Source organism: Sinohyriopsis cumingii, chromosome 1 (genome assembly GCF_028554795.1).
Source record: "Sinohyriopsis cumingii isolate HCF-2022 chromosome 1, ASM2855479v2, whole genome shotgun sequence".
Classification (NCBI taxonomy): Eukaryota; Metazoa; Mollusca; class Bivalvia; order Unionida; family Unionidae; genus Sinohyriopsis; species Sinohyriopsis cumingii.
Genome location: NC_142961.1, coordinates 102,934,146 through 102,959,548, shown reverse-complemented (window position 1 = coordinate 102,959,548; position 25,403 = coordinate 102,934,146). Strand labels below are relative to the sequence as shown.

The 25,403-nt window shown below is 35.3% G+C and overlaps 1 protein-coding gene across 1 annotated transcript in view; it reads left to right on the top strand.

Annotated features, from left to right (window-relative positions):
• Positions 1-25,403, top strand: part of LOC149807465 (uncharacterized) — a 496,731-nt gene that overhangs the window by 226,747 nt on the left and 244,581 nt on the right. The window contains exons 8-9 of the mRNA XM_089956330.1: positions 12,536-12,702; positions 24,012-24,127. Of these exons, the coding sequence (XP_089812456.1) occupies positions 12,536-12,702; positions 24,012-24,127 (283 nt within the window). The remainder of the gene's footprint in view (positions 1-12,535; positions 12,703-24,011; positions 24,128-25,403) is intronic.

Sequence of the window (25,403 nt, the reverse complement as noted above, 5' to 3'; positions counted from 1 at the left end):
ATGATTTATGGATCTGAAAGGTGTTGGTTGCTAGTCTTTTGGTGTTTTGCATTCTGAACTTGCTTTTTACTAGCCAGTAAATCAATCAAGATACTTGATGTTTTACATATGTGATGTTGGAGGTGTGACTGCTGAGTGATACATGTCAGTCTGCTCAACCCATTTTTCCCCTCAAAGAACTGTACTTGACAATGTTTTGTGAAACAAGTTTCAGCTTCAGAGCTAGTTGGCATTCATTTTGAAGTTTAACTACTTGAGACCTAGAGGCCTATTGTTACTGCTGTTTAGCCCGATAGCTGGTGCCATATGAAATTAAAAACAGTAAAATGAAACAAAAGGCTTTACTCCTGAAGATTTTTTATTGCTTTTAGGAGGGATAAGGTTTCTTTAAAATGACAACAGTTGTTGAGGATAAATATACTGTACCATCATATTGTTGATTCCTTTCAATATCATTTGTATTTATTGCCCACAGTTCATCTCTAATTGTCTCTCATGTGACTGTCTTTGACCAATTATCCTTTAAATCATAAACCATGCTTGTGACAGAACCAGGAGTTCAAATGAGTATATTGATTTACAAATTTTAATAAGTCAGTTGGCCTGTACACCAGTAGATCTTATTGGCAAAAATTTTGCATGTTTGAAGGGTATCAAAAACAAAGCAGATGCATTTTGTTCATGTTTTTGATTTGGAAAATATTAGTCATAATAATTAATACGAGTCAAGTCAGTATTGTAAGTTAATATAAAAGGAAGAGTTATTTATCTTATAAATAACTGAATTGATTTTTTTAATTTATAAAATGAATAACATTTTTGGTTTTCTTAAAGAAACTCACTGTCTGGTGACCACTGATAACATTCATTGTGATTACATGTATTAAGCATCACAAATAACAGGCGGTCAGTAATTTTCTGGTTCAGTTTTTCCTTTGAATCACTTTGCATCTTGTGAAAAATGGAGACTGGCAACAATTGGACAACCATGGTCAGCCTACAAAGAAATCTTGCTTCAGTTTTCCTTTAATTGGGTTTGAGCTTTTTTTTAAATATTTTTTTTTTAAAAACTTCATTTATGTTTGAGAAGTAATAAATTTCAGCTATAATATGGTGTGTGCAGTAGACAGCCTTTACAGTGGTATTTTTGGCCTACCACCAGTAGAATCACATGTATGATAAACTTGGAAAAGAAGTTTTGCTAAATACATAAATTTAGACAACAATTTTTTTTCCCATTTTGACAGGCAATTAGATAAATTGTTTAGAATGCAGTTTTGGTTTCTGTAAGACAAGATAGTTTTGGTCACTAACACTGTTTAAATATTTGACCACAGGTCAAACGTTTGTATATGTATTGGGCCTATTATATAAGACCACTTACAAAGTTGTCAGCTAATGCAGGTTCAGTGAGACTATCAAAGTACATTTGATTGTTTTTTTACTTAGGACTTGTGTATGAAGCACCAGGAACATCAGGTTTATGTAGTGGTGATTTTCAAGGCTTAGTAGGTGTACGAGTACATTTTATACTTGCTTATAAGTTGAGACAAATTGCAAACAACAAAGATCATAAGTGCCATAGCATAATGTGCCAGCCAATAGGGTCTGTGTCATTTGTTTTACAGCTTACTACTAAGAAACTGCTCAGACCCAAATCTTCCTGCACTTTTTTCCATCCAGGGTAAAAAAAGAAACTTTTAGAATCTAATTGAACCATTTTTGCCCACTACTTGAAGTGCCTAGTACACTATATGTTTTTTTTTTAAAAAACCTAGCCCCTGCCTACCCTGATTTTAAAACTAGTGCAATAGGAAACACAAAAATTTTGTTTTTTGGCCTTATAAGCAAGTGTATACTGTAGGCAGTCTGCCACTAAAGATGTGTAAATGGCAGTGTACAGGTACTTTATATCATAATGGATCACATGCAGTAATGGTAAATGGATAGTTGGGGGAACATTCATGTCCTTTTCTATCAAGTCATGGAACTCCATCTGGACGAGTCATACCAAAGACTTATAAAAATGATACTAGCAGCTGCCTTGCTAGGTGCTCAGCATTAAGAGATTAGTGTTAGGATTGGTCAGCTTAGTGTCAGGTGACTAGGCGAGACATCATGATACATGTCTATGGCATAATGCCCCAGTGCTAGACCTCGGCTTAAACTGCCACTACAGACATCGTAGCGATATGTCTGAAAAATTGTTAAAGCTACGCTAAAAATCTAAATCACACACATAGTACATTTTAAGTTCACTATGCTTGTTCCCTTCAGCCCAGAAAGAACCCTATTGATATGACATTCAGTAGCTCCCAGGTCAAGGTATAGCCGATCATGTACCGATAAATGATGTTAAACCTCACAAAACCAAACCAAACATTTCCAAGTTTTGCTTACCAGTTTTTCATGGGAAAACAGACAGACAAGTCTGTTTCATTCAATGCCCACGGATTAAATAGATTAACAAGTAGATTATTAAGACTAACTTTTAGATTAAGTAGATTAACAAGTAGATTATTAGATTAATTTTTTGATTAAGTAGATTAACAAGATCAGATGATAAGCATTAATCATAAAAAAATGAAAGTTTTAATTGGGAGAAGGCAATAAGTCTCAACAGTTTGGCCAGTTGTACACACTGAAATACAAGAAAACATTGAATGTTTTTTCTAGATGCATCTAAGCAGAACTAAGCAGAAGAATAAGTTCTCAGTCTAAGTGTTTCAAATTTGCAAAAGTCGGCCCTTGTCGACTGTGGGATGAAGCACACTTGTTCCTCCCAAGCTAATATTGGAGCCAGTAGCAACACTCTTAGTATTACCTGTAACTGACAAAGTATCCAACTTGGCCGATGAAGCAGAAACAACATAATTGTGAAATACAAATTCTTTCTAACAGTTTCCAGTTAATAAGTTTTCATTGACAAAAGAAGCTGCAAAAATTAAACCCTTGAGAAATTTCCCCATATATTATATAGGCACAGCTTATAAACATCTTTCGGATCACTTCTTTGTAAATTGTCTCTTGTATCTTACAATTAATCAATTACACTCTTGGTTAGTGGCATAAATACACGATGTCATGAATTTAATTTCTTTTCATCTCATCAACAGGATACCATGATTAAATTCCAAAATTTATTCAAGGAGTGTAGGTCCAATTATTGTTGTTTCTGAAAAGGTGATCAGAGATCAGACAAACAATCCTGCAAATTTTCTGTGCCTAATTAATTATAGTGCTTTTTTTGTATGGTATGTTACCCTCTTCCATTAAAGTGTCATGGACATAGAAGTTGAAACTAATTGGCATGGAAATTGCTGTACAAGTTATTAAACAGCCAGATTTGATTACTCTGTGAATTTGTTCTGGGGGCAAAAGCTTGCAAATCTTTCTTTGGTTAAAAAAACAGACTAATTGCTTGATAAATGGATCTAGTTTGCAGTCAGAAAGGGGGGCCTTGAGTGGCCGAGTGGTCTAAAGCGCTCTCCGTTATGGATCAGTGCCATCTCATCTCTGACTGCATCGGTTCGAGTCTAGAATTCAGCCAATGTGGGTATGTGAGAAAGCTTGCCAGTAGCTTCTCGTGGGTAGGTGGTTCTTTCTGGAGTTTCCCCGGGTTCTTCCTCCATTGTTAATACTGGCTTTCATGTATAGCCTATCTTGTGCTGAAAAATAGCGTTAACACAACAACAACAACAACAACAACAACAGTCAGAAAGATCTAGTTTGTAGTCAGTTTTAAAAAAAAGCTTTTTGGTATGGTTTCTTTTTCGCATTGAAACTAATAGAAATCGAGAGGTGACTATTTATTATCCCAAAGCTTTATCAGGGAGACAATAAAATAAACTCCATCTGTGTAAAGAGAGTGTCCACCTCTTATGCAGGAGGTCTCAGCTTCGAGCCCCGGCCAAGTCATAGCAAAGACTTTAAAAAATGGTACTAACAGCTGCCTCACTTGGCACTCAGCATTAAGAGGTTAGTGTGAGGACTGATCTGCCTGGCATCAGGATAATGTTGCTGGGTTGGACATGAAGCTACATATCTGTGGCGTGATGCCCCAGTGTTAGACATCACTATAAACTGTCACACTGCAGACATTGTAGCGATATGACTGAAATTAATTTAAAGTTACAGTAAAAATCAAAAGCAGACACACACACACACTCTCTCCCTCTCCATCTGTGTTTGTTCATATTTTCAAAAAATTAACTTTACTTTTCTTTTTTTCTGTTTCATTTGAAATGTCAAAAAAGTTTGAAAATAAGCTCATGCGTAATCTATGAAAGCTGAAAATTGTATAGGGGTTTCCTCATAAAAAATAGATTGTGACTATTCTGATATGATCACATGACAAATCAAAATAGTAATCTATGGCATGAGAGTGGAAATTGATATATATATTCACACCTGGTCCTGACTATGTTACTTGTACTTAGCTAATTAGCGATTCCTTGACATAGACATAGTAAAATCTGTTTTCAGCATACATGATACATATTGCTTAAGTTACCCCTCGCAATTCGTGTCAGAAGAAATGCATGAAATCTTGCACTACATGATTTCCATTACTTAAAAAAAACTAAATCTGAACTTGATACACAAATTTAAAATGAATAAATTCAGCAGATAATTACAAATTTACATCAATGAACACACATTGTATGCAGTTGAGACTAACGTTGTGCTTTATTCAAGACTCACGCTTTCTTATGTAGTCAGATTTCTCTCCTTCTGTGTCCCTCACTTTCTGACACGTGTCCTTAGACAGTTTAATGAGAAATACTTATATTTTCCAGAGATACATTCTGGCTCGCCTCAGAAACTTAGCTTAATTTCAAATGGGGAATTTCTTAAAAGCCTTGGAACCCACACCCCATTGTTTAGTTTAGCAAATCAGGATTTCTTCTTTAACTCATTAACCCCTAGCGATGAGCTAATGTGGCAGGAGTTGGTAGCCTACTACTGAGCTCTGTAGTGTCATGGTCATGCATGATACACTAAAGTGGCTGGTATTATAGAACGGTAGACAGATGTAGCTCTACATTGATACCAGATAATCTGGAATTTCTAGTTGCACTACAAAATACAGAGGGAAAAACCTCAATTTTTGGAATCGATTTTTTTTTCTATCCAAAATTGGCCTGTGGTCAGAATCCAATTTTGTGTCCGGATTTTAGACTTTTTGGTCTCAGATCTAAGGCAAACCATATGAACTACAAACAGACAGATGAACCTTTGCAAAAAATATGATAAGATGGACATTTGGAATAAAGAGTGGTCTCGATACAAAAATAATGGGTCCATTTAGTAAAAAGAAATAATAAAAAAGTAATAATAAAGAACTCCAACTTTTACCCTTCTGCTCATGCGTGAACCAAATAGCCAGTGAAAAATGATGTTTCTAACACAACTAGGCAGTATGTTATTGAAAGATCACCTGAGATTTGGTGTTTTCAGATGCATTCAGAAATAGCTTTCAAAGTGTTTCATACTCAAATTTCAGGTAAAAACAACAAAAACCTCCAGGGGTTAATGTATTAACAGCCACACATTTTATTACTCCATTAAAGTCAGAAGAATCTGTCTCTAACCATTAAGCAAGCAAGTCCCAATTAAAATCCATTCATGCTTCCAAATGAGAGAGATCAATTGTCACTAGCTACCAAATTTATTGCAAGGCTAGCCCATACACCAGTCTTAATTGTTACAAGTCATATTGACCATGAATCATTACTTGAAAATTCTTTTATGGTACAAGAAGTAAGATCTGTGACGTAATGATGTTTTTATTTTCATCATCACATCCCTAGTCACTATTATGTCCTGACTAATTAGGCTTTGTTTCAACGCTACAATGATGTAACTTTACTTCTTGATGCATAGTATAAATTCATTCCTCCACATGTTGATTTGTATCTTAGCTTACAAGCCAATGGGTAAGGGGTTTAAATCTTTTCAAATTCAGCCTGAATCACTTCTTGTGTTTTGCTTTGCAAAATTCTTCCATATTGCCTTGGCATCAATCGATGCCAGTATGTCTGATACTTTTGTTTTTGAGTATTTAAATAGTATGCTCATTAGGTACACACCAAAGCAACCTCCACACAGCATTTCGGACAGTTCACATAGACTGACCTATGAATATTGTGCTGAACTTTGTACTTAATAAATTTGTTTGTATTATGCACATACATACTGTGATCTGCATAGACTCGTACCTTTCTTTACATAATACAGTGGTGGTTCTAGTTTTATGCCGATCATTGATAGCAATCTCCCAGGTCATTATGCAACTGCAGATCTAGGTCTGTTCAATTACGATTACACATGGATTTGTTGAAAGCAGTTTCCCAGGGCATTATGCAAGGGCAGATCCAGTTGTATTCATTTACACGTTTTTTTTAAAAGCAGTCTCCCAGGGCATATCTAGGTCTATTCAGTTACACATGAATTTGTTGAAAGCAGTCTCCCAGGGCATTATACAGCTGCAGATCTAGGTCTATTCAATTACAATTACACTTGGGTATGTTGAAAGCAGTCTCCCAGGGCATTTTGCAACTTCAGATCTGGGTCAGTTAATGTTGTTATGCACAGGTATGTACTGGCACAGCATACATAGACCAATATATATGTTAAACATTATGTAGATGATTTTCATTGTCATACCATCTTAGCTCCAACAGACTTGGTTATATCACAATCTCAGCTCCAACAAACTAGATTGTATCTGTCATTAACGGACATGATTGAGTTTATCAGATCTCATTTCTGACAAGTTGTGGTGATCCCATGCTACAACATTGCTAACTCAAACCATAGAAATATGCATTGTTACAAGTAGGGTTGCCTGGTACTGGACCACTTTGGTGACCTAGTGGTTAGAGTGTTTGCCTTGGATGTGGGAGGTCATGGGTTCAATCCTGGATGAGTCATACCAAAGACTTATTTACAAAATCATATTTGCAGCTGCCTTCCTTGGTGCTCAGCATGAAGAGGTTAGTGTTAGGGCTGGTCGACCTGGTGTCAGGATGTGACTGGGTGGGACATTATGCTACATGTTTGCGGCATGATGCCCCAGTGCTAGACATCACTATATAACCTGCCACACTGCAGACATTGTAGCAATATGACTGTAAAATTGTTTAAACTACATTAAAAATCAAATTCACACACTCACATGCCTGGTACTGCAGTATCAAAGCTACATTCACACCCAAATTAAGTTCAAGATAATAGCTTGCAACAGTAGTAATTGTGCCACACTGAGGCACTTAAAAACTAGTTCATTTGCATGTGGGTCTGAATTTTCATGTAAATCTGATTGTGATAGTCCTAGAGTATACTTGAAGACGTTGACCTTGCTCGAATATTTTGAAAGGTACTTGCTATAATGCTTTCCATGACAGCCAGAGTAAGATGCCATTGTGCATTCTTGGGAAGGCAGTTAATAGTTTTGGCATGATAAACAATAATATGTCGAAAGTGCAGATCAGAATCAAGCAACCAACAAAACTAACATTATGTACTGACAAGTACTGTACTGCTTTTAGGACTACTTATAAAACAATGAAGTGGAAATAGTCACTGAATAAGTGTTAAAACAAGGAAGGACTTGTTTTTTTGGAGTGGCTTTTTGGTTCCACTTTGAGAGAGTCATATATATACATTATAAAAGAACAACCATGTCTCAAATATTGGGTGTGTGAATGAACTGTGTTTAATGTTCATTCGGTTGCAAATAATCTTGAACTCAGATTGGTCAACCCATAATATCTAACCAGATCAGGGTGTACACTGTTTGTTCTGTTAATGATATAAAGCAACCAGAATAGCAGACCTGGATCAGCATTGTTCAACTATTGTAAAGCAAGCATCATAGATCCCACTCTTCTGGGGCATTATGGGGTTAATAAATGTAGGTATATCTTTGTTCTACTAATGAAACAAAGCAACCAGTGTAGACACTGCACTGTTGTATTATGCTATAGCAGACTCAGATCTATGTTGTTTGTTCTACCAGTGATACAAAGAAACTAGTATAGACCCTGATCTGTTGGGCATTATGGGACAGCAGATCTGGGTCTGTGATGCATGAAATGGGGTTTACTTTATAAGAAAGGAAACAGTTTGCAGTGAGTGGTAGTCTCTATGTGTAAAAATAAGTTTTTATTAAATTTGTTCTATACTTTTTTTTATTAAGACATTTCAACGTGTGCATATGGAATTAGATAATTTCCATTGTCAGTATAAATGTGATTTGAAGATGAAACGGGTACATGATTAGATTTGTGTGTGGGTTCGAGTCTAGGATTCGGCCAATGTGGGTATGTGAGAAAGCCTGCCAGTAGCTTCTTGTGGGTTGACGGTTCTTTCCAGGGATTTTCCCGGGTTCTTCCTCCACCATTAATACTGGCCACCATATATAGCCTATTGTGTGCTGAAAAATGGCATTAAACCCTACAACAACAACAACAACATGATTAGATTTGAAGTCATTTTTTTCAAAAAATATGACTTGGAGCTGTTTTTATTTGGGGGAAACAACCTGGATGTTTTGATATTTTGTTATATCTGTATCTGTAGACCCATGATTATAAAATTATATGATTGAGTTACATCTTTTATATGGTGATTTATATGTTTCAGTAGTCTTAAGGGATCTTGTAAGTTCTTTTTTTAAATTATTGTTATTGTCATTATTGACGCCATTTTTCAGCACATGATAGGCTATGTATGGCGGCCAGTATTAATGGTGGAGGAAGAACCCTGGAAAACCCCGGGAAGAACCACCGACCCACGAGAAGCTACTGGCAAGCTTTCTCACATACCCACATTGGCCGAATCCTAGACTCGAACCCACGCAGACAGAGGTGAGATGGCAGTGATCTGTAACGGAGAGTGCTTTAGACCACTCGACCACTCAGGGCCCCTTTTTTTTTAAAATAATTTTTTATAAATTAAGGTACTGCTTGTGCAAAACAGGCTGAAATGGAATTCATTTGCATACCTTGACCAACTTTTCAGGAAATCAGGAAATTAAACATGTCTACCAGTCAGTGCAGATAACGTTTTTTTTTTTTTGTTGTTTTTTTTTTACTATATATGCAGATTTAGAAAATCTGTCTAACATATTTAATACAATTTGAATGGCATGCCATAAGGTACTGGACTAAAATATACTTAAAAACACATTAATCAATTATTACTATATAGACAGGATCTGTAATAGCACTTGTGGAGAATTTTTTATCTCCATTTCCAAAAGTATATCAAAAATATGCATTTAAATGAGAAAATACTTAATTACTTTTGTTTCAAGGGTAGTTCAGTTAGTCTTATGGGGTGGGGGCAGATTTTAGAGTCTGAATTCATGTGTGTGATTGAATCTTGTATATGCCTTTAAACTGCAAAGCTCCAGGTTCTCCAACATACTCAGCAACATTTCTGCCATACATAACAAGTTTCATCTCACAAGGGATTATATATGGCAGTATACATGTGTCACTATCCTGAATTCTTTTGTCTTATCTTCACTTGTTGTCATCCATGCACAAATATCATACTTTTTATATTAATTTAGTCACTTATTATCATTTGGGCTTCCCATAGTACATGTATTGCTAGTTGGGCAATGAATAGTTCTGGACCAGACAAAGACATATACTATGAGAATGAAGGAATAAGATCATTGCAAAATATTCTCCAAACCACCAGGTTTGTCAGCCTGATACTAATTTATATTATATATAAAAATAGGTGATTGAAAAAAATACTATAAAGTTTCAGAAGAAAACCCTGAGAATTTGAGTTTTCTTTAGATATTATGCAAGTTTGTTCTTTTTTATTTGAATTTTAAAATATTACTTACTACTGCCCCTAATGACATAAAACTCAGACTATTAACTGTTTCTGTCTCTAATGACATAAAACACACTGTTTCTGTCCCTAATAACATAATACTAGATATATTACCTACTTACGTCACAGATGAAGCGATACTCAATTATACCTGCTACTGTCCGAGATGACATAAGATTCAATATGTTAACTACTGATGGGGGCCCCAAGTGGCTAAGTGGTCTAAAGTGCCCACCATTCTGGATCACTGCCATCTCGCCGCTCTCTGCGTGATTTCGTGTCTCAGGCTCAGCTAACGTGGGTACGTGAGAAAGCTTGCCACTAGATTCTCATGGGTTGGTGGTTCTTCCTGGGGTTTTCCAAGGTTCTTCCCTGCACCATTTATACTGGCTGCCATGTATGGCTGCTATGTATAGCCTATCTTGTGCTGAAAAAATGGCATTAAACCCTACATCAACAACAACAACAACCTACTACTGTGCCAGATAATACTTAATATATTACCAGTTACCTATTACTGTCCCTAATGATGTAATACTCAAAATGTTACCTATTGCTGTCCCTAATGACATGTTACCTATTACTATCCCTAATGACATAATACTCAGTATATTACCTACTGCAATCGCAGCTGGCATGATGCTATGTTATTACCTACTGCTGTCCCAGATGACATGATGCTCATTATATTACCTACTGCTGTCCCAGTTGACATAATACTCAATATATTACCAATTACTTATTAGTGTCCCGAATGACATAATTCTCAATATATCACCTACTGCAGTCCCAGCTGATATGATGTTATGTTATTACCTACTGTTATCCCAGATGACATAATACTCAATATATTACATACTGCTGTCCCACATGACATAATACTCAATTTATACCTACTCCTGTCCCAGATGACATAATAAATATATTACCTACTACTGTCCCAGATGACATAATACTCAGTATAGTGCAGATTACCTATTGCTGTCCCGAATGACATACTACTCAATATATTACCTACTGCTGTCCTAGATGACAATGCTCAATATATTACCAGTTACCTATTATGTCCCTAATAATATAATACTCAAAATGTGATACCATTTGAGCAGACAAAAACAACCTAACATATTTTTGACATTTTCTAGTTAATAACTTCCCACACAAGCATTCACATATTAAATCCCACATATTATAAGATGTTTTAGACTAACACATCTCCACATTCAAATGACACTTAGATTACTAAAAAGTGTATATATAAAAGTCAGAAATCTTGGGTAGGTTTAAAATTTCAGTTTCTTAGATATTTATATAAGGGATAATTAATTAGAAGGGTTTTATATAGAAAATAATATTTTCATGGTCTGCATAAATTTAGGTATCAAACTACATCAAGTGCTTGTGGTTTTGTAATAAGTACTGTATATACTCAAATGATGAGTCCACTACAGACTGCACTCAGATATGACATAACATAATGCCCTGGCAGATCTGGGTCAGTGCAGTTTGTTAGGAGTAATCAGTAGAATGAACAACTTAAACCCTGATCTGCAAGTACATTATGCTGCAGCATATCAGAATCTTTGTTGTTTGCAAGTGAGCATAAATGGTAGTTGTGTGGATAAGTATACTGGACAGGGAGGAGTTGAAGCAATGAGTGCTTGGACAATTATTTCCTGAACCTGGGCTCCAGAGTCTGTAGATACATTTATATTGGTTACTAATGGGAAGGACTTATGGTTAGTGAATCCCTTAACTGGCTATGTGTAATGAATTTATGGAACCAAAAGTGGTCAATAACAGTCACAAACACCTCTTGTAAGGAGTGTGAACTGGCAAGAGATACAAAAATTCCAAAATTTAGTGAAACTTGTATATTACACTTACAAAAATTCCAAAATTTAGTGAAACTTGCATTCTGCCATTTCATACAGTAATCATTATCACTAAGGCTGATTGTCAGGATTGCTCACGTGCAAAGTGTAAAACTTGAGTATCACAAATGTTGACCTGACTTGGACACAAAACCAAAGATGTCAAAACTGTTAAAAAATAACAGGGTTCAGCTGTTTGCAAATGTATGTGTATGTTTTTGCATAAAATATGAATAAAGATGGAACCAGTTCTTTTCTGTGTCATACAGCATGATACATGAATAGCATTTGGCTGCAAATGGGATAGAGGTCTTACATTGTTTTAAATCATGTTTGAAGCTTGTTGTTGAAGAAATTTGAGACATTTTACTCACATTCTCAATTTTCATGTATAGTTCAGCTTACTAAACACATTTGATGTTGTTATACGGTGAGCGAGGAGGATATACAGAAGAAAGCAAATTGAAGTCTATCCATCAAAACAGACTATAGGGACCACAGAAGTTTGTCCTTTGTGGCTGGTGCTGTGTATATAGTGAAAATAAGAAAGGGGTTCATAAATATTGTCTTTTCTGAGTGGGTGGGTTTTATATGGAGGTTTTGGCTAAGGGAGGTCATCGCTCAGTTATGCAATACAGAAATCAAAACTGAACCGAATGTCTTCAGAGTGATAGTAGCTAAAGGACTTTTTTGCATGTACTGTATGCACACCCATCTTATCAAGGCTCATTAATGCAATTAGTGAATATAATCAAACTCCTAAGGAATGTTGAACTTAAAAGACAATTATTTTTTTCCAGGTGTCAGATGTGATTGTCCCAGGTCAGCCAGAGGACATCACAGCTCGTGATGCACTTCTTCTGTGGAGCAGACGGATGGTGGAAGGCTATCCTAACATCCAGATCAGGGACTTCTCTAAGAGCTGGCGGGATGGCAAGGCGTTTCTCACAATTATACACAGAAACAGGTACATCATGAAACATGGCTTGTGTCTTTGTGAGCCGCTTGCTTCACAATTCATGGAGTTGAGTAACTGTTATTAATGGAAGGTTTCTATGTAAATTATGCACCATTTCATGAGGAAACATTTGATGTGGATGGTAAATGTATATGATTTAGTGTGTGCTACAGTCAAACAATGCTTTGAGTTGAGTCATATTGGATAAATCATAAGGCTGTGGTTTTGATCTCTCATTATAACCTGGCAGGAGTCCCAGAGTGGTCAAGTGGTCTAAAGCACTCACCATTACATATCACTGCCATCTCACCTCTGCATGAGTTCATGTTTCAGGCTTGGTCAATGTGGGTACAGTAGCTTTCTGGAGTCAGTGGTTCTTCTCAGGGTTTTCCTGGGTTCTTCCTCAACCAATTATACTGGCTGCCACATGCTGAAAAAATGGAATTAAACCCCATAACAACAACAACAACAACATACCCCTGCAGTCCAGGGTACGATTATTTGTCCTAACAATGTCTTAACTAGGCATACATATAGACAAATATGCTTAAAGTAGGACAATGAAAATGCCACATTTTAAATTTCTGTATTGGAACCCACACCCATCCATCTCCTGAGTGCATGCATCAAACATTTTTTGCACTGACATTGCCTTTAACTCGTTAACCCCCGGAGGTTTTTAATAATTTTCACCTGAAATGCAAGTAGGAAATTTTGGGGGCTATTTCTGAATACATCCTAATACATGGACTTCCAAGAGAATTTCCATTAGCCTAATGTCTAGTTGTGTTCAATACATCATTCCATTTGTTATTTTGGTTGCGCGTGAGCAGTAGGGTAAAAGTTGGAGTTCTTTTTCTTTTTTTTTTTTTTTGCTTAATGGACCCATCATTTTTGTAACGAGACCACTCTTTATTCCAAATGTCCACCTTATCCTACTTTTTGCAAAGGTTTACCTGTCTGTGTGCAGTTTAGACTAGTTTGCCTTAGATCTGAGGCCAAATAGTCTAAAATCCTAACACAAAATTGGATTCCGACCACAGGCGAAATTTGGGTGAAATAAATACAGATCTAAAAAATTAGGTTTTTCCCTCTGCATTTTGTAGTGCAACTAAAACTTCTGGATGATTTGGTATCATTGTGGAGCTACATCTGTCTACCTTTCTATAATACTACCCACTTTAATGTATCTTACATGACCTTGACTCTGCAGAGCTTGGCATTAGACTACTACCTACTGCCACGTAATTGCAGCACCAGTGGTTAATGAGTTAAGAGACCATTGTCATTTGGACTGACAGTGCCTTTAAGAGACTATGTCATTTCCATTGACAGTGCCTTTAAGAGACTGTTGTCATTTCCACTGGTAGTGCCTTGAAGAGACTATTGTCATTTCCACTGGCAGTGCCTTGAAGAGAATATTGTCATTTGGACTGACAGTGCCTTTAAGAGAATGTTGTCATTTGGACTTATAATGCCTTTAAGAGATTGTTGTCATTTCCACTGACAGTTCCTTTAAGAGACTGTTGTCATTTCCACTGACAGTGCCTTTAAGAAACTATTGTCATTTCCACTGACAGTGCCTTTAAGAGGCTGTTGTCATTTCCACTGGCAGTGCCTTTAAGAGAATGTTGTCATTTGGACTGACAGTACCTTTAAGAGACAGTTGTCATTTGGACTTATAGTGCCTTTAAGATATTGTTGTCATTTCCACTGACAGTGCCTTTAAGAGACTGTTGTCATTTCCACTGACAGTGCCTTTAAGAGACTGTTTTCATTTCCACTGACAGTGCCTTTAAGAGGCTGTTGTCATTTCCACTGGCAGTGCCTTTAAGAGAATGTTGTCATTTGGACTGACAGTGCCTTTAAGAGACTGTTGTCATTTGGACTTACAGTGCCTTTAAGAGATTGTTGTCATTTCCACTGACAGTGCCTTTAAGAGACTTGTCATTTCCACTGACAGTGCCTTTAAGAGACTGTTGTCATTTCCATTGGCAGTGCCTTTAAGAGAATGTTGTCATTTCCACTGACATTGCCTGTAAGAAACTACTGTAATTTCCACTGACATTGTATTTAAAAGACTCATAATTGTAATTGTCAGAACAAGGTGATGGTACAGTACATAAGAGTACAAAAGTTGATTTACAGACAGACCAATAATAGGTGGGTGTTAAATTTTTCAATGACTGTATGGAAATGAAGCTCATAACTGAATAATGCCAAGCAGATCTGTTTTAAAGATAGAACACTTAAGTGATTTTTAGTGAGGGGGCTTATTTATGTTCATAGAAAGAAATTTTATTATTTATTTGGACATAATGAAAAGTCATATTACTCCATTTATACAGAATAATTAATTTAACATGACTCTTCTGACCTTGAATTCATTTATTTTTGTGAGTATCACTTTTCATAATTTTATTTAAATAACATATTCATCAGGTCTTATATTGATGGTTTTTAGAAGGTGTCCCTTTGTTCACACAGAGGAAGAATTGTTTGTCCTTCAGTTTTGAAGCTTTTATGAAACATGATTGCAGGAACAAGTTATAACTGATTTAATCGAATATATTAAATGTTAGATAATCCTGTTAATATGTCCAGGTGATAAAGCTTTGATATGACATAAATTCCAAGAAATCAAGTTTGTTACCAGATTGTTAAAGTTACTAATTGACATTAAATGTATTATCATGGGACTGTCACGTTACATGCAATGAATAAGAAAAGTAAAAAAGTACACTGACCTGACCAGAGAACTTGGAATGATCAGGAAAACTCAGAGATTTGTGAGCGCTAGTAGTGCACTAGCACTCAGCTTGGTAGGCAGCCCTATAATGCTAACCAGCTCCACTATTTCAGAAAGTGTCATTCTTCTTGGAATGACAAGGATACCATGGAAGTCTATGAGATCTGCTCCCCTGGTAAGTGGTCTAATCCTGGGAAGAAAGACCAGCCAGAAAGACCATTAAAATGGCTGTTGAAAATAATAATAATAATAATAATAATAATAATAATAATGATAATAAGATCTTTCATTTAAAATACAGTGTACATAAGTTTTTACCTCCTTGAATTGATGCATTAAGATCAGTCATATTCATATTATTTAATCAGAAAATAATGTAAAAACTGAATGACAGATCTTAAAGCCATATTTAAATATACATAGACTGGTACCCAGATCTACAAAAGGACTCCTCTTTTTGACCACAGTTAATGAATCTCGTCATCATTTTGTGATAGTGATTACTATCATAGTGGGTTGTTTTTTTTTGCAGCCCAAGCACCTTTTAGCATAGCAAAAAGGAAGGGCACACATAGACATCAGTAATGCATTCTAATAGGTACATAGCCATAGCCATCAGTATCATTTGCAAGCATTTCTCTCTGTGTGCTATTAGTTTTAAAAAAGCCTTCTAAGTCATCAAGAGGCTTGAATAACACTCAGACCATTGACATGGTTGAGAATGCTTTGGACAGATACCTGATTGCACAAAGCATAAGGAATTAAGCAATAATTGATTTTGACTCACTGAATACTTTGGTCAGTTAAGGTGACAATGATCAATGGTAATTTTGAAAGAAGCAACACATGATTATGTTGTGTAAGATCATGAGGAAATTTAAAAATTTAAAAATAAACTGGTACATGTGTGTAACGGCAGTATTATAATACAAGTTGTAAAGATTCATGTAGGCAATCATTAGTGACTACCTCTGTCTCAGTAATGAGTGTCCTTGTTAAAATTTTGTGCACATATTAAAGTAAATCTACATTTTTGGACAAGGTCAACCTAAAGGTGTGATCCAGTACAAACCAGATTGTATGTTACATGCTGTGATCTCACAATGAAGGCTACACATGTGGTACTGTTACGATTAGACTCAACTAGATGTCTTGACCCATTTAGAACATGGCAGCCATTGTAAATGTCCAAAATGATCAGTAATTATTTACTGGAAGATTTTTGCTGACAGTTAACACGTTAACCCCTGGTGACGAGTTTACGTGGCAGGAGGTAGTAGCCTACTGCCGAGCTCTGTAGCATCAAGGTCATGTATGATACACTAAAGTGGGTGGTATTATAGAATGGTTGACAGATATAGCTCTACAATGATACCAAATAATCTGGAATTTCTAGTTGCACTGCAAAATACAGAGGGAAAAACCAGATGTTTTTGGACCTGATTTTTTCTATCCAAAATTCGCCCATGGTTGGAATCCGATTTTGTGTCCGGATTTTAGACTTTTTGGTCTCAGATCTAAGGCAGATTGGTATGAACTGCAAACAGACAGATGAACTTCTGCAAAAAGTAGGATAAGATGGGCATTTGGAATAAAGAGTGGTCTCGATACGAAAATAATGGGTCTGTTAAGCACAAAAAAATCCCTCCATCTTTTACCCTTCTGCTCATGCGCGAGCCAAATAGTCAATGAAAAACGATGTTTCTAACACAACTAGTCATTATGTTATTGGAAGATCCCCTGGAAGTTGATGTTTTAGTATGTATTCAGAAATAGCTTTCAAAAATGTGTTTCCTACTCGAATTTCAGACGAAAACGACAAAAACCTCCAGGGGTTAATGTGTTAAGGTGTAGGTCATTCAACAATCAGGATTGAATAGACTTAGGCAAATCTATGTTAGTATTCAGTTTTTGAACAAGAATTATTATCTATTAAATAAGCCTGCATGACTTGGCTGACATACATTTTAATTTGTAATGAATGCAATATTTCAGAGGAATTTAATATAAATATTTATAAGTTGTGGTGATGTAAAAAGAATGTAATATAGGAAGTGATAAACTAGACTGGGCCACCTGAAAGTGAAAAGGGTCCAATAAATTCTAGCCTTGGAAAGCTGGAGAAAAACATGCATCATCATCATCATCTCATTTTCTTTCTGACCAGGATGGATTGTATTATATAAAGAGCACATTGATGATAAAACCTGAACTTGTAGTAAAGATAAGGTTGAAAATAGTGTTAGCACACACCCTATATACCTGTTTATGGGTCCAACTGCAAACTGCGCAGGCCCAGATCTGCCATCACATTATGCATAAGGGGTCTGTGCAGTTTGTTAGGAGTATAGAACAAACTGCATATACCCTGATCTGCAGGTGCATTATGCTATGGCAGATCAGGGTCTTTGTTTGCAGTTTTGCTCAACTTACAAGTGAATGCAGTCTACAAATTCAGAAAATGCACTTCTGAACGAGCTGGCAGAAAGAGATGTTATTTACAGAGCATTTAAACTAAAACAAAACATGTCATAAATATATCCAATGGAGGCAAGACTAGTACATAATTTACAGTAAGGTAATTTACTGTAATTTAATACATAATTCACTATAAGATAAAATTCTTTACCAGTTCTCAAGTTTACATTCTCTTCATTCAGAGAAATGAAAAACGGTTGATTTTGCTTCATTGAGTACTAGATTGCTATCATAAAATTTAACTTTGACCAGAAAATCTGATTGTATGTGATGTTTATACCTACTTGTTAGTAATACTGCATATCAAAGTGTACACTGACAGGGAAGGCAAAGTTTACTGATTCAAATAAGTCATTATATGAGACAATTTCTGTTCATTTAGGATTTAAAATGGTAATACCATTTTATCAAAGGAACATATCTCTCTCTCTCTCTCTCTCTCTCAAATAAGCTCGGATGTCTCTGACATCAAAAATTGGTGTAATCATGCTTCTTAGGAATGGAATTTTGCTGCAGCCATATGGTTATAGTTTGCCTGCAAAGTCTTGAAAGTAAAATTGATGCTTGCCCTTTAGAAATCCCTTTTATCCATGATTCTTTAAAAGTCCAATATTGTTTGGGGTGATGAAGAGCAAGCAAGTATATACAGTAAAATGGTTGGTTAAAAAATGACCAAACTAATAAAAAAGAATATCCCATTTGTTTTAAACTGCAGTAATTTTGAAAGAATCAATACATTATTTTAAACTGCAGTCATTTCGAATGAATCAACACATGATGGGGTTATTACGTTGTGTAAGATCATGAGAGAATTTAAAAATAAAATTAGTATGTAAGGGGAATACTATAATACAAGTTTTACAGATCATTAGCGACTGCCTGTATTTCGGTAATGGGTGTCACTTGTTAAACTTTTGTGCACATGTTAAAGTAAGTCGATGTTTTTGGATGAGGTCCAAAAAAACTTATTTTGTTAAGTTAAAACTTATTTTGGCGTGAGATATTTGATTATGTTTTTAGCATATAACAAATTTGATTCAAAATATTATTTTTTTTGTACTTTATATACTTGATATGACACAGTGTATTTGCATTTTTGAATATGCATTTCATGAATTTTTAATTAAAATTAATATACTAATTGTTATGAAAAACACAAAACTTCAGTCATGTTATAAGAGTAGCTTGATATCACCCAGTAGTTGATTTTATTTATTGTATGTATTTTAAAATAAAATGGATAGTAATATTAATAATTCTGAAAGACACAGGGATTCAGTTAGGTTATAATCTTGATATTTTGATTTTATTTACAGTATTTTGAAATAAAATTAATAAAATTTTGATGTGGTTGTCTCTGATAATAAAGACCCTGGGTATAAATCCTATGGCCATTGTAAACATACCCTACCACCAGTTTACCAGTTTTTCTCACAGTGAACACTGTCACCTGAACCTACAAACATTAAAACATATCATAACCTTAAATTTTAAAACAAATTCCATTTTCTTCACTGAAAATAATGTAAAATAAAATACCAACATTCTCTAATTCTTAAAAATAAAATTTCCAAAATAAATTGTAAGAAAATTAAATGAGTTATTGCCCCTAGGTACAAATTCCACAGGGTAGGTATTTTTACTATTATGGCATTTCTACCCCCAGGAGTTTTTACTATGGAACTATGGAAGTATAAATGTTATCTCACACTGGTAAATGCTTTTGAAATCGGTGACCCTGTATGGCTTCAGTGATGCCAAATTACCAGTTCCATCAAAATGACATATTGTCATATATTGGTTTTAGAGATGTTATCATGATTTTTCTCATGTTTCTTTTCTTAAATGCAAACTATTTCACGTCAAATTTACATCCGTAGGATTAAGATGAAGTTCATGAGAATTGGTTAAAACACTTTACCAAACACAACATTACACCTTTGTTTCATATGCTGATAATACCGACAAACATTTCTTTAAAGTACATTATGTACCTTTGAAAAATATGTTCATTAAAAGAACTTTTAATGAGTGTCTTTTATTGTAAGGGAACATTGTTTTATGTTTGTAAGCCTCTGGAGAGTCTTTTAGTTGTAAGTTCTCAGAAAAAGACATCATGTGTGCAGTTCTAAACAGTATGTCTGATTTAATCTGTTTTTCATCGTGTACCGTTAATGTAGCAGTATGAATAAAATAGAGATGATTTACCAAAATTGTCCAACTTATTCATCAATGACATGTTTTGCAAACTGAATCCTGTCATAACAAGAAGTAAAAGGAGGGATGAAGTGCAAGTTGAGCAAGTTGGAGCATGCATGTTGTTGATATTTACATGTAAATAGCTCTTTGCTGTAAGTTCAACATATAGATTGGGGAAAGGGTCGAGTTTCAGACTGGTTTCGGTAAATGGCAATTTTGGATTATAGTGTTTGGACTACAGTCTATACTCGCTTGTAAGTTGAGTCAAACTGCAAACAACAAAGATCCTGATCAGCCATAGCATAATGCACATGCAGACCTGGGTCTGTGGTGTTTGTTCTAATGATTACTCCTAGCAAACTGCACAGACCCAGATATGCTGGCACCTTACGCAACAGCAGATCTGGGTTTGTGCATTATGCATTTGGATACCACTTAAAAGCAAGTATATATAGTATTTCTAATTCTAATGCATTCTATTAAGTAAACAGATGCATTTTCATTGGATTCCCTTTGCAGTAATAATTTAAGATTTTATATTGATACGAAAAAAAGTTTTCTAAAGGAACTCTAAAATATTTTGTTGGAGGTTGTAAAGGTGGAACTTTGTCATTTACATTGATGTTTTTGTAAGAACTCCGACAGCTGTTATATTATACTTGCTTATAATTTACATAGTCCAAGTTCCATCCAGTTGTAAATTTGATATACTTGGAACATTGTTAAGATACCTACTGGTACCAGAGCCTTAAACTGTACAGAATGTAATGTTTAACATTACTTGGTAATTAGAGCATTTTGCCAACTTAATAATGTGAAGATTGAAAGATGATACAAAGCTATTCAACTTGTAAAAGAATACACATGTAATTTACTACCAGCATGTTTCATTCTTGAAATTTATAGGTTCTTTTTATGAGTTTAAGATCTAACAATGATTTGACCAAGAAAGATTTATGGAAATTTTGGCACATAAGTACACTGATCAGGAGCAAATTAAACTGCACTTATGTTTTTTGTGTGCATATTTTTCATGAGTGACAACATGATCAATTGTATTTTCATTGTTAATGCCACCAAAGATGAATATTTTACCTTACGTATAGTTAAAAGGGCTTTTTATACATGTATATTCTACTGTAAAGAGTATAAAATAGCCTGTGAAATTTCTCCAAGGGACCACCTAAGTTTTTTCTTGGAGGGATTTAAGCCTCTAAATTTTTATTGCAAAGCATCAATTCTCTTTAAACAAATATTATTTGCATTACTAATAATAGTAATAAACAGTGTGGTCTTGTTACTATCTATCAGACCAATTTTATAATTGAAGGGAAGCAGCTCAAATTCCCATGTTATTTCGCATCACTTCAACCCTCTACTATGTCCAATTCTTTTGAATTAGACACTGTATATTTATGGCATAGTATCCATTCTCTTTTGCCAAATATAATTTGTAGTACTATTAATAGTAACAAACTGTATCATTTTGCTAAAAGTATTAACAATGTATATATCCACTGTCCTTTCAGGTAAGTTCTATCATTCAAAGGAGGCAACACAGATTGTGGTTAATGGTTAGATCTTAGTTATGTCTAGAATAGTGCTAAGTGTAATGTCTGTTTATGGGAACTACCACAGAAATTAGTATTTTGACCTATCCACTGGAAGATGTAAACTTGAAGTTATCAGATTAGAAATGGGTGAGTTAAAATAACTTGGTCATTAAAATAAATTTATTGCTATCTAGAAGGTCATTGAAGATTAACTTAAGTGGGACCAGGGACCACTTTATATAAATTGCTGTCACACCCATCCCAAAAGTATTTTTTATTTTTGTGCTAAATCAAAGGCAATAACTTGTACAGGCACAGGCGTTTTGTTAAAATTCTACCAACAAGCTTAGTTGCATTTGTTTGGAACTTGAAGGAGGGTGGGGAGGAAAAAGATACAAATTTGAAATCGTCTGATGTCTTGATTGCAGTCAGGACTGAGTGAAGTTAACAAATTATCAAATTGATAAAGCTTTTGCAGGTACTTTGTGTGCTCTTGACTCCACTTTATTAGGCCATGTCAGACTTCCATGTGTGTTTATTTGCTAAGCTGGAGGATAAAGCATAGAATCAGTGTAACCAGACATTACAGTAGACAGTACTGTAACAGATTGGTACAGCAGTTTTAATCTATCTCAGAACAAGCTCTCAGAATGAAGAAAGTAAATCTCTTGCTTGTAAATCCAATTAAGTGTCTGTAGGAATGGTAAATATCAGATCTTCCTTCATGGTAATACCACAAGCACTGCTGTGAATATCTTGATAGGCATCAAGCACAGAAAAACAACGTGCGTCATTGACTATAGTAGCATTTTTTTTTGCTGCACTGCCTGCAGTGGGGGTATCTTGAATAGGTCCTGTTCAGTCTATCCATTTGTCCCAAGAAGCTTGTTAGCAAAATTGCAGATCAACCATTAAAAGCAGACAAAGTTGCTTGCATATTTTTATCCAATTTTATTATAAAATTAAATTTTCATGCATTACAGTAATTTTTCTATATATTACACATCCATCAACTTTTTGGACTTAAAACTTTTTTTCATCTAAACATTAGTAGCAGCACCATTAAGTTTAAAGCATTTGAGGTAGACTGAGAGAATTTGGTATTTTTGTATTTGTACATAGATGGCCTTATTAGATTTCTTGCCAGTTGCAACACTTTTTACATTGTTTGTGCATTTTTTGTACTTTTTGGATGTAATGTTAACATAACTAAAGATAATTCACTTGAGACGAATAAAATCAAATATGCATGCTTGTATGTGTATATAGATGCCATCAATAGATTTTGATGCCTTTATAAGAAATTTTAAAGTTGTGTAACTCTGTGAACTTAGACATGTGTTTGGTAAATAGTTTGGGCATATGTGCTTCACAAAAAATTAATCAAGCCAGCGTTTGTTCTCCGTATTTAATACAGGGCAACATACTTGTCAAAATGTCACATAATCATTGATACATATTATTCAATACAATTGATAAAACAGGGCGTATCATTCTCATATTAAAGAAGAGGTGTTTACTTACTAACTGGGCAGCTGAGTGGTCTAAGGTGCTCGCATTTACATATCACTGACATCTCACTTCTGTCCACAATGGTTTGAGTCTTGGCCATGTCAGCGTGGGTATGTAAGAAAGCTTACCAGTAGCTTCCCTTCAGTGGTGGTTCTTCCTGATGTTTTCCCTGGTTCTTCCTTAAACCAGATATATTGGCTGCCATGTATAGCCTGTCATGTACTGAAAAATGGCATTAAACTCCAAAAACTAAACCAGTCATTACAGCCTATCAAAACATATCAACGAGACCTAAGGATGCTTTCTGAGGCAAATGAGATATAGCTGGGGGGTTTTCTTCAGTTTAATGAAATGTGTGAATTTACAAGCCTGGTGTATTTTTCTAAAGATGACAGTTTTCAGTAAAGAAATCATTTACAAAAACCCTCGATAGTTTATTCCCTTTTTTCAGTACAGTGAATGTAGCTTAGAGAAATGCCATAAATCTGGTTTAATGGATCGCTTTAAAGAAGCAAAATTTTTAAATATTGTGGGATCATTGTAAAATTTTGATATTTTGATCAGTGGAGGCCAGATATTGGGATGTTTTACTGTAAATATGAAGATGAAATGTGAGTGAAATTGATGTTTTGATCAGTGGAGGCCAGATGTTGGGATGTTTTACTGTAAATAGGAAAATGAAATGGGAATCAAATTTTGATATTTGATTCTGAATTTGTTTTTAAAAAATATATTACTGATAAACAAATTTGGAAAATTGCCTTCTTAATGCATGGTTTTTTGTCATTCATCAAATTCATGAAATAGAAATTGTCTCACTTTTGCAGGCCTGACCTTGTAGATTTTCGACGGGTTCAAACACAAACAGCTCGACAGAACCTAGAACAGGCCTTTTCTACAGCGGAACGAGAGTTTGGTGTGACACGTCTCCTTGATCCAGAAGGTAGGTGTGATATTTTCCCACCCAACAGGACAAAATGTCTCTGTACCACGTTGCGAAAAGTACCATGTAGTCCTCACTTTGGACAAGCTTGTTCCGAAGGAGTTTTTGGTTCTCTTCATATTCAACTTTGCTGGAAAAGGTGACCATGATAATTTTGGTACATTTTCCAACAGCATCGTCCTGTGTCGCTTAAATAGTAATTTCTTGCCAAATTAGGAATTGACCACAGAAAAATCATTTATTTTACATTTGATTATCCATGATAATAAGGCCATTAAGTTCGTTTGTATCCCCATGCATTAGAGTATTATTATATCCTCTCCCTTTTCTGTCTGTTACCACGTCTCAGAAAAGCCTGGGTGGAAATCATTAAACTTTGAATTTATGTTCCCCAAGTGGTAGCTTCGCTCTTACCCCTGGGTTCCACAGGAGGGGGTCCAAGGTCAGATATACAAAAATACCAGTTACAATAAAAAATGTAACATATTCTCTGACCTAACTTTATATTTGCAATAACAGCTGGAAATGACATCATATATATGATTGATTTTTAATTACCACAAGGTCACTGGGTAGGTATGTGGAATACAATATATACTTGCTTATTGGTCAAGTCCACCTGCAAACTGCACAGACCCAGATCTGCTGTCACATAATGCACCAGCAGATCTGGTGTTGTGCAGTTTGTCTGGAGTAGTCAGTAGAATAAACAACAGACCATTTCTGCAGGCACATCAGGACTTTGTTGTTTGCAGTTTGACTTGACTTGTAAGTGAGTATATATGGTAAGCAGTGATAAGCATGGGGATTTTTACTGATGAGCCACTGCAGTTGCACTAGTTCAGAATTGAAGAATATTGGGATTCCGTATGGACAAGGCCAGTAAAGACCTCTTTAATAGCCAGCCCATTCTTATATGAAAACATTGAAAGGTATGCTTACAGTGCAAAATGTTTAAGATGCTCCCTTGCCCAGTTGGTTAAATTGTAGTTAAGGTGCATTGTAGGCTTCAAGCCATCATATAGCTGGTGTTCATATATGTTGCACTGACAAACAGCTCTTGCACATTCACAGGCATGTGTTTTGATAGCTGATTGATCATTAACCCATTGCAGAAGCAAGTAATTATCACTGCCCAATTTCCACAAGTTATCCTTTAATGATAGAAACACTCAAACTTGTGTTTCAAAACTTAAATAACAGTATGTAAATAGCAATTTATGTTTTAAGAACAGAATCAGTGATCTGAATATCTTAACTGTCACGTGTACATTAT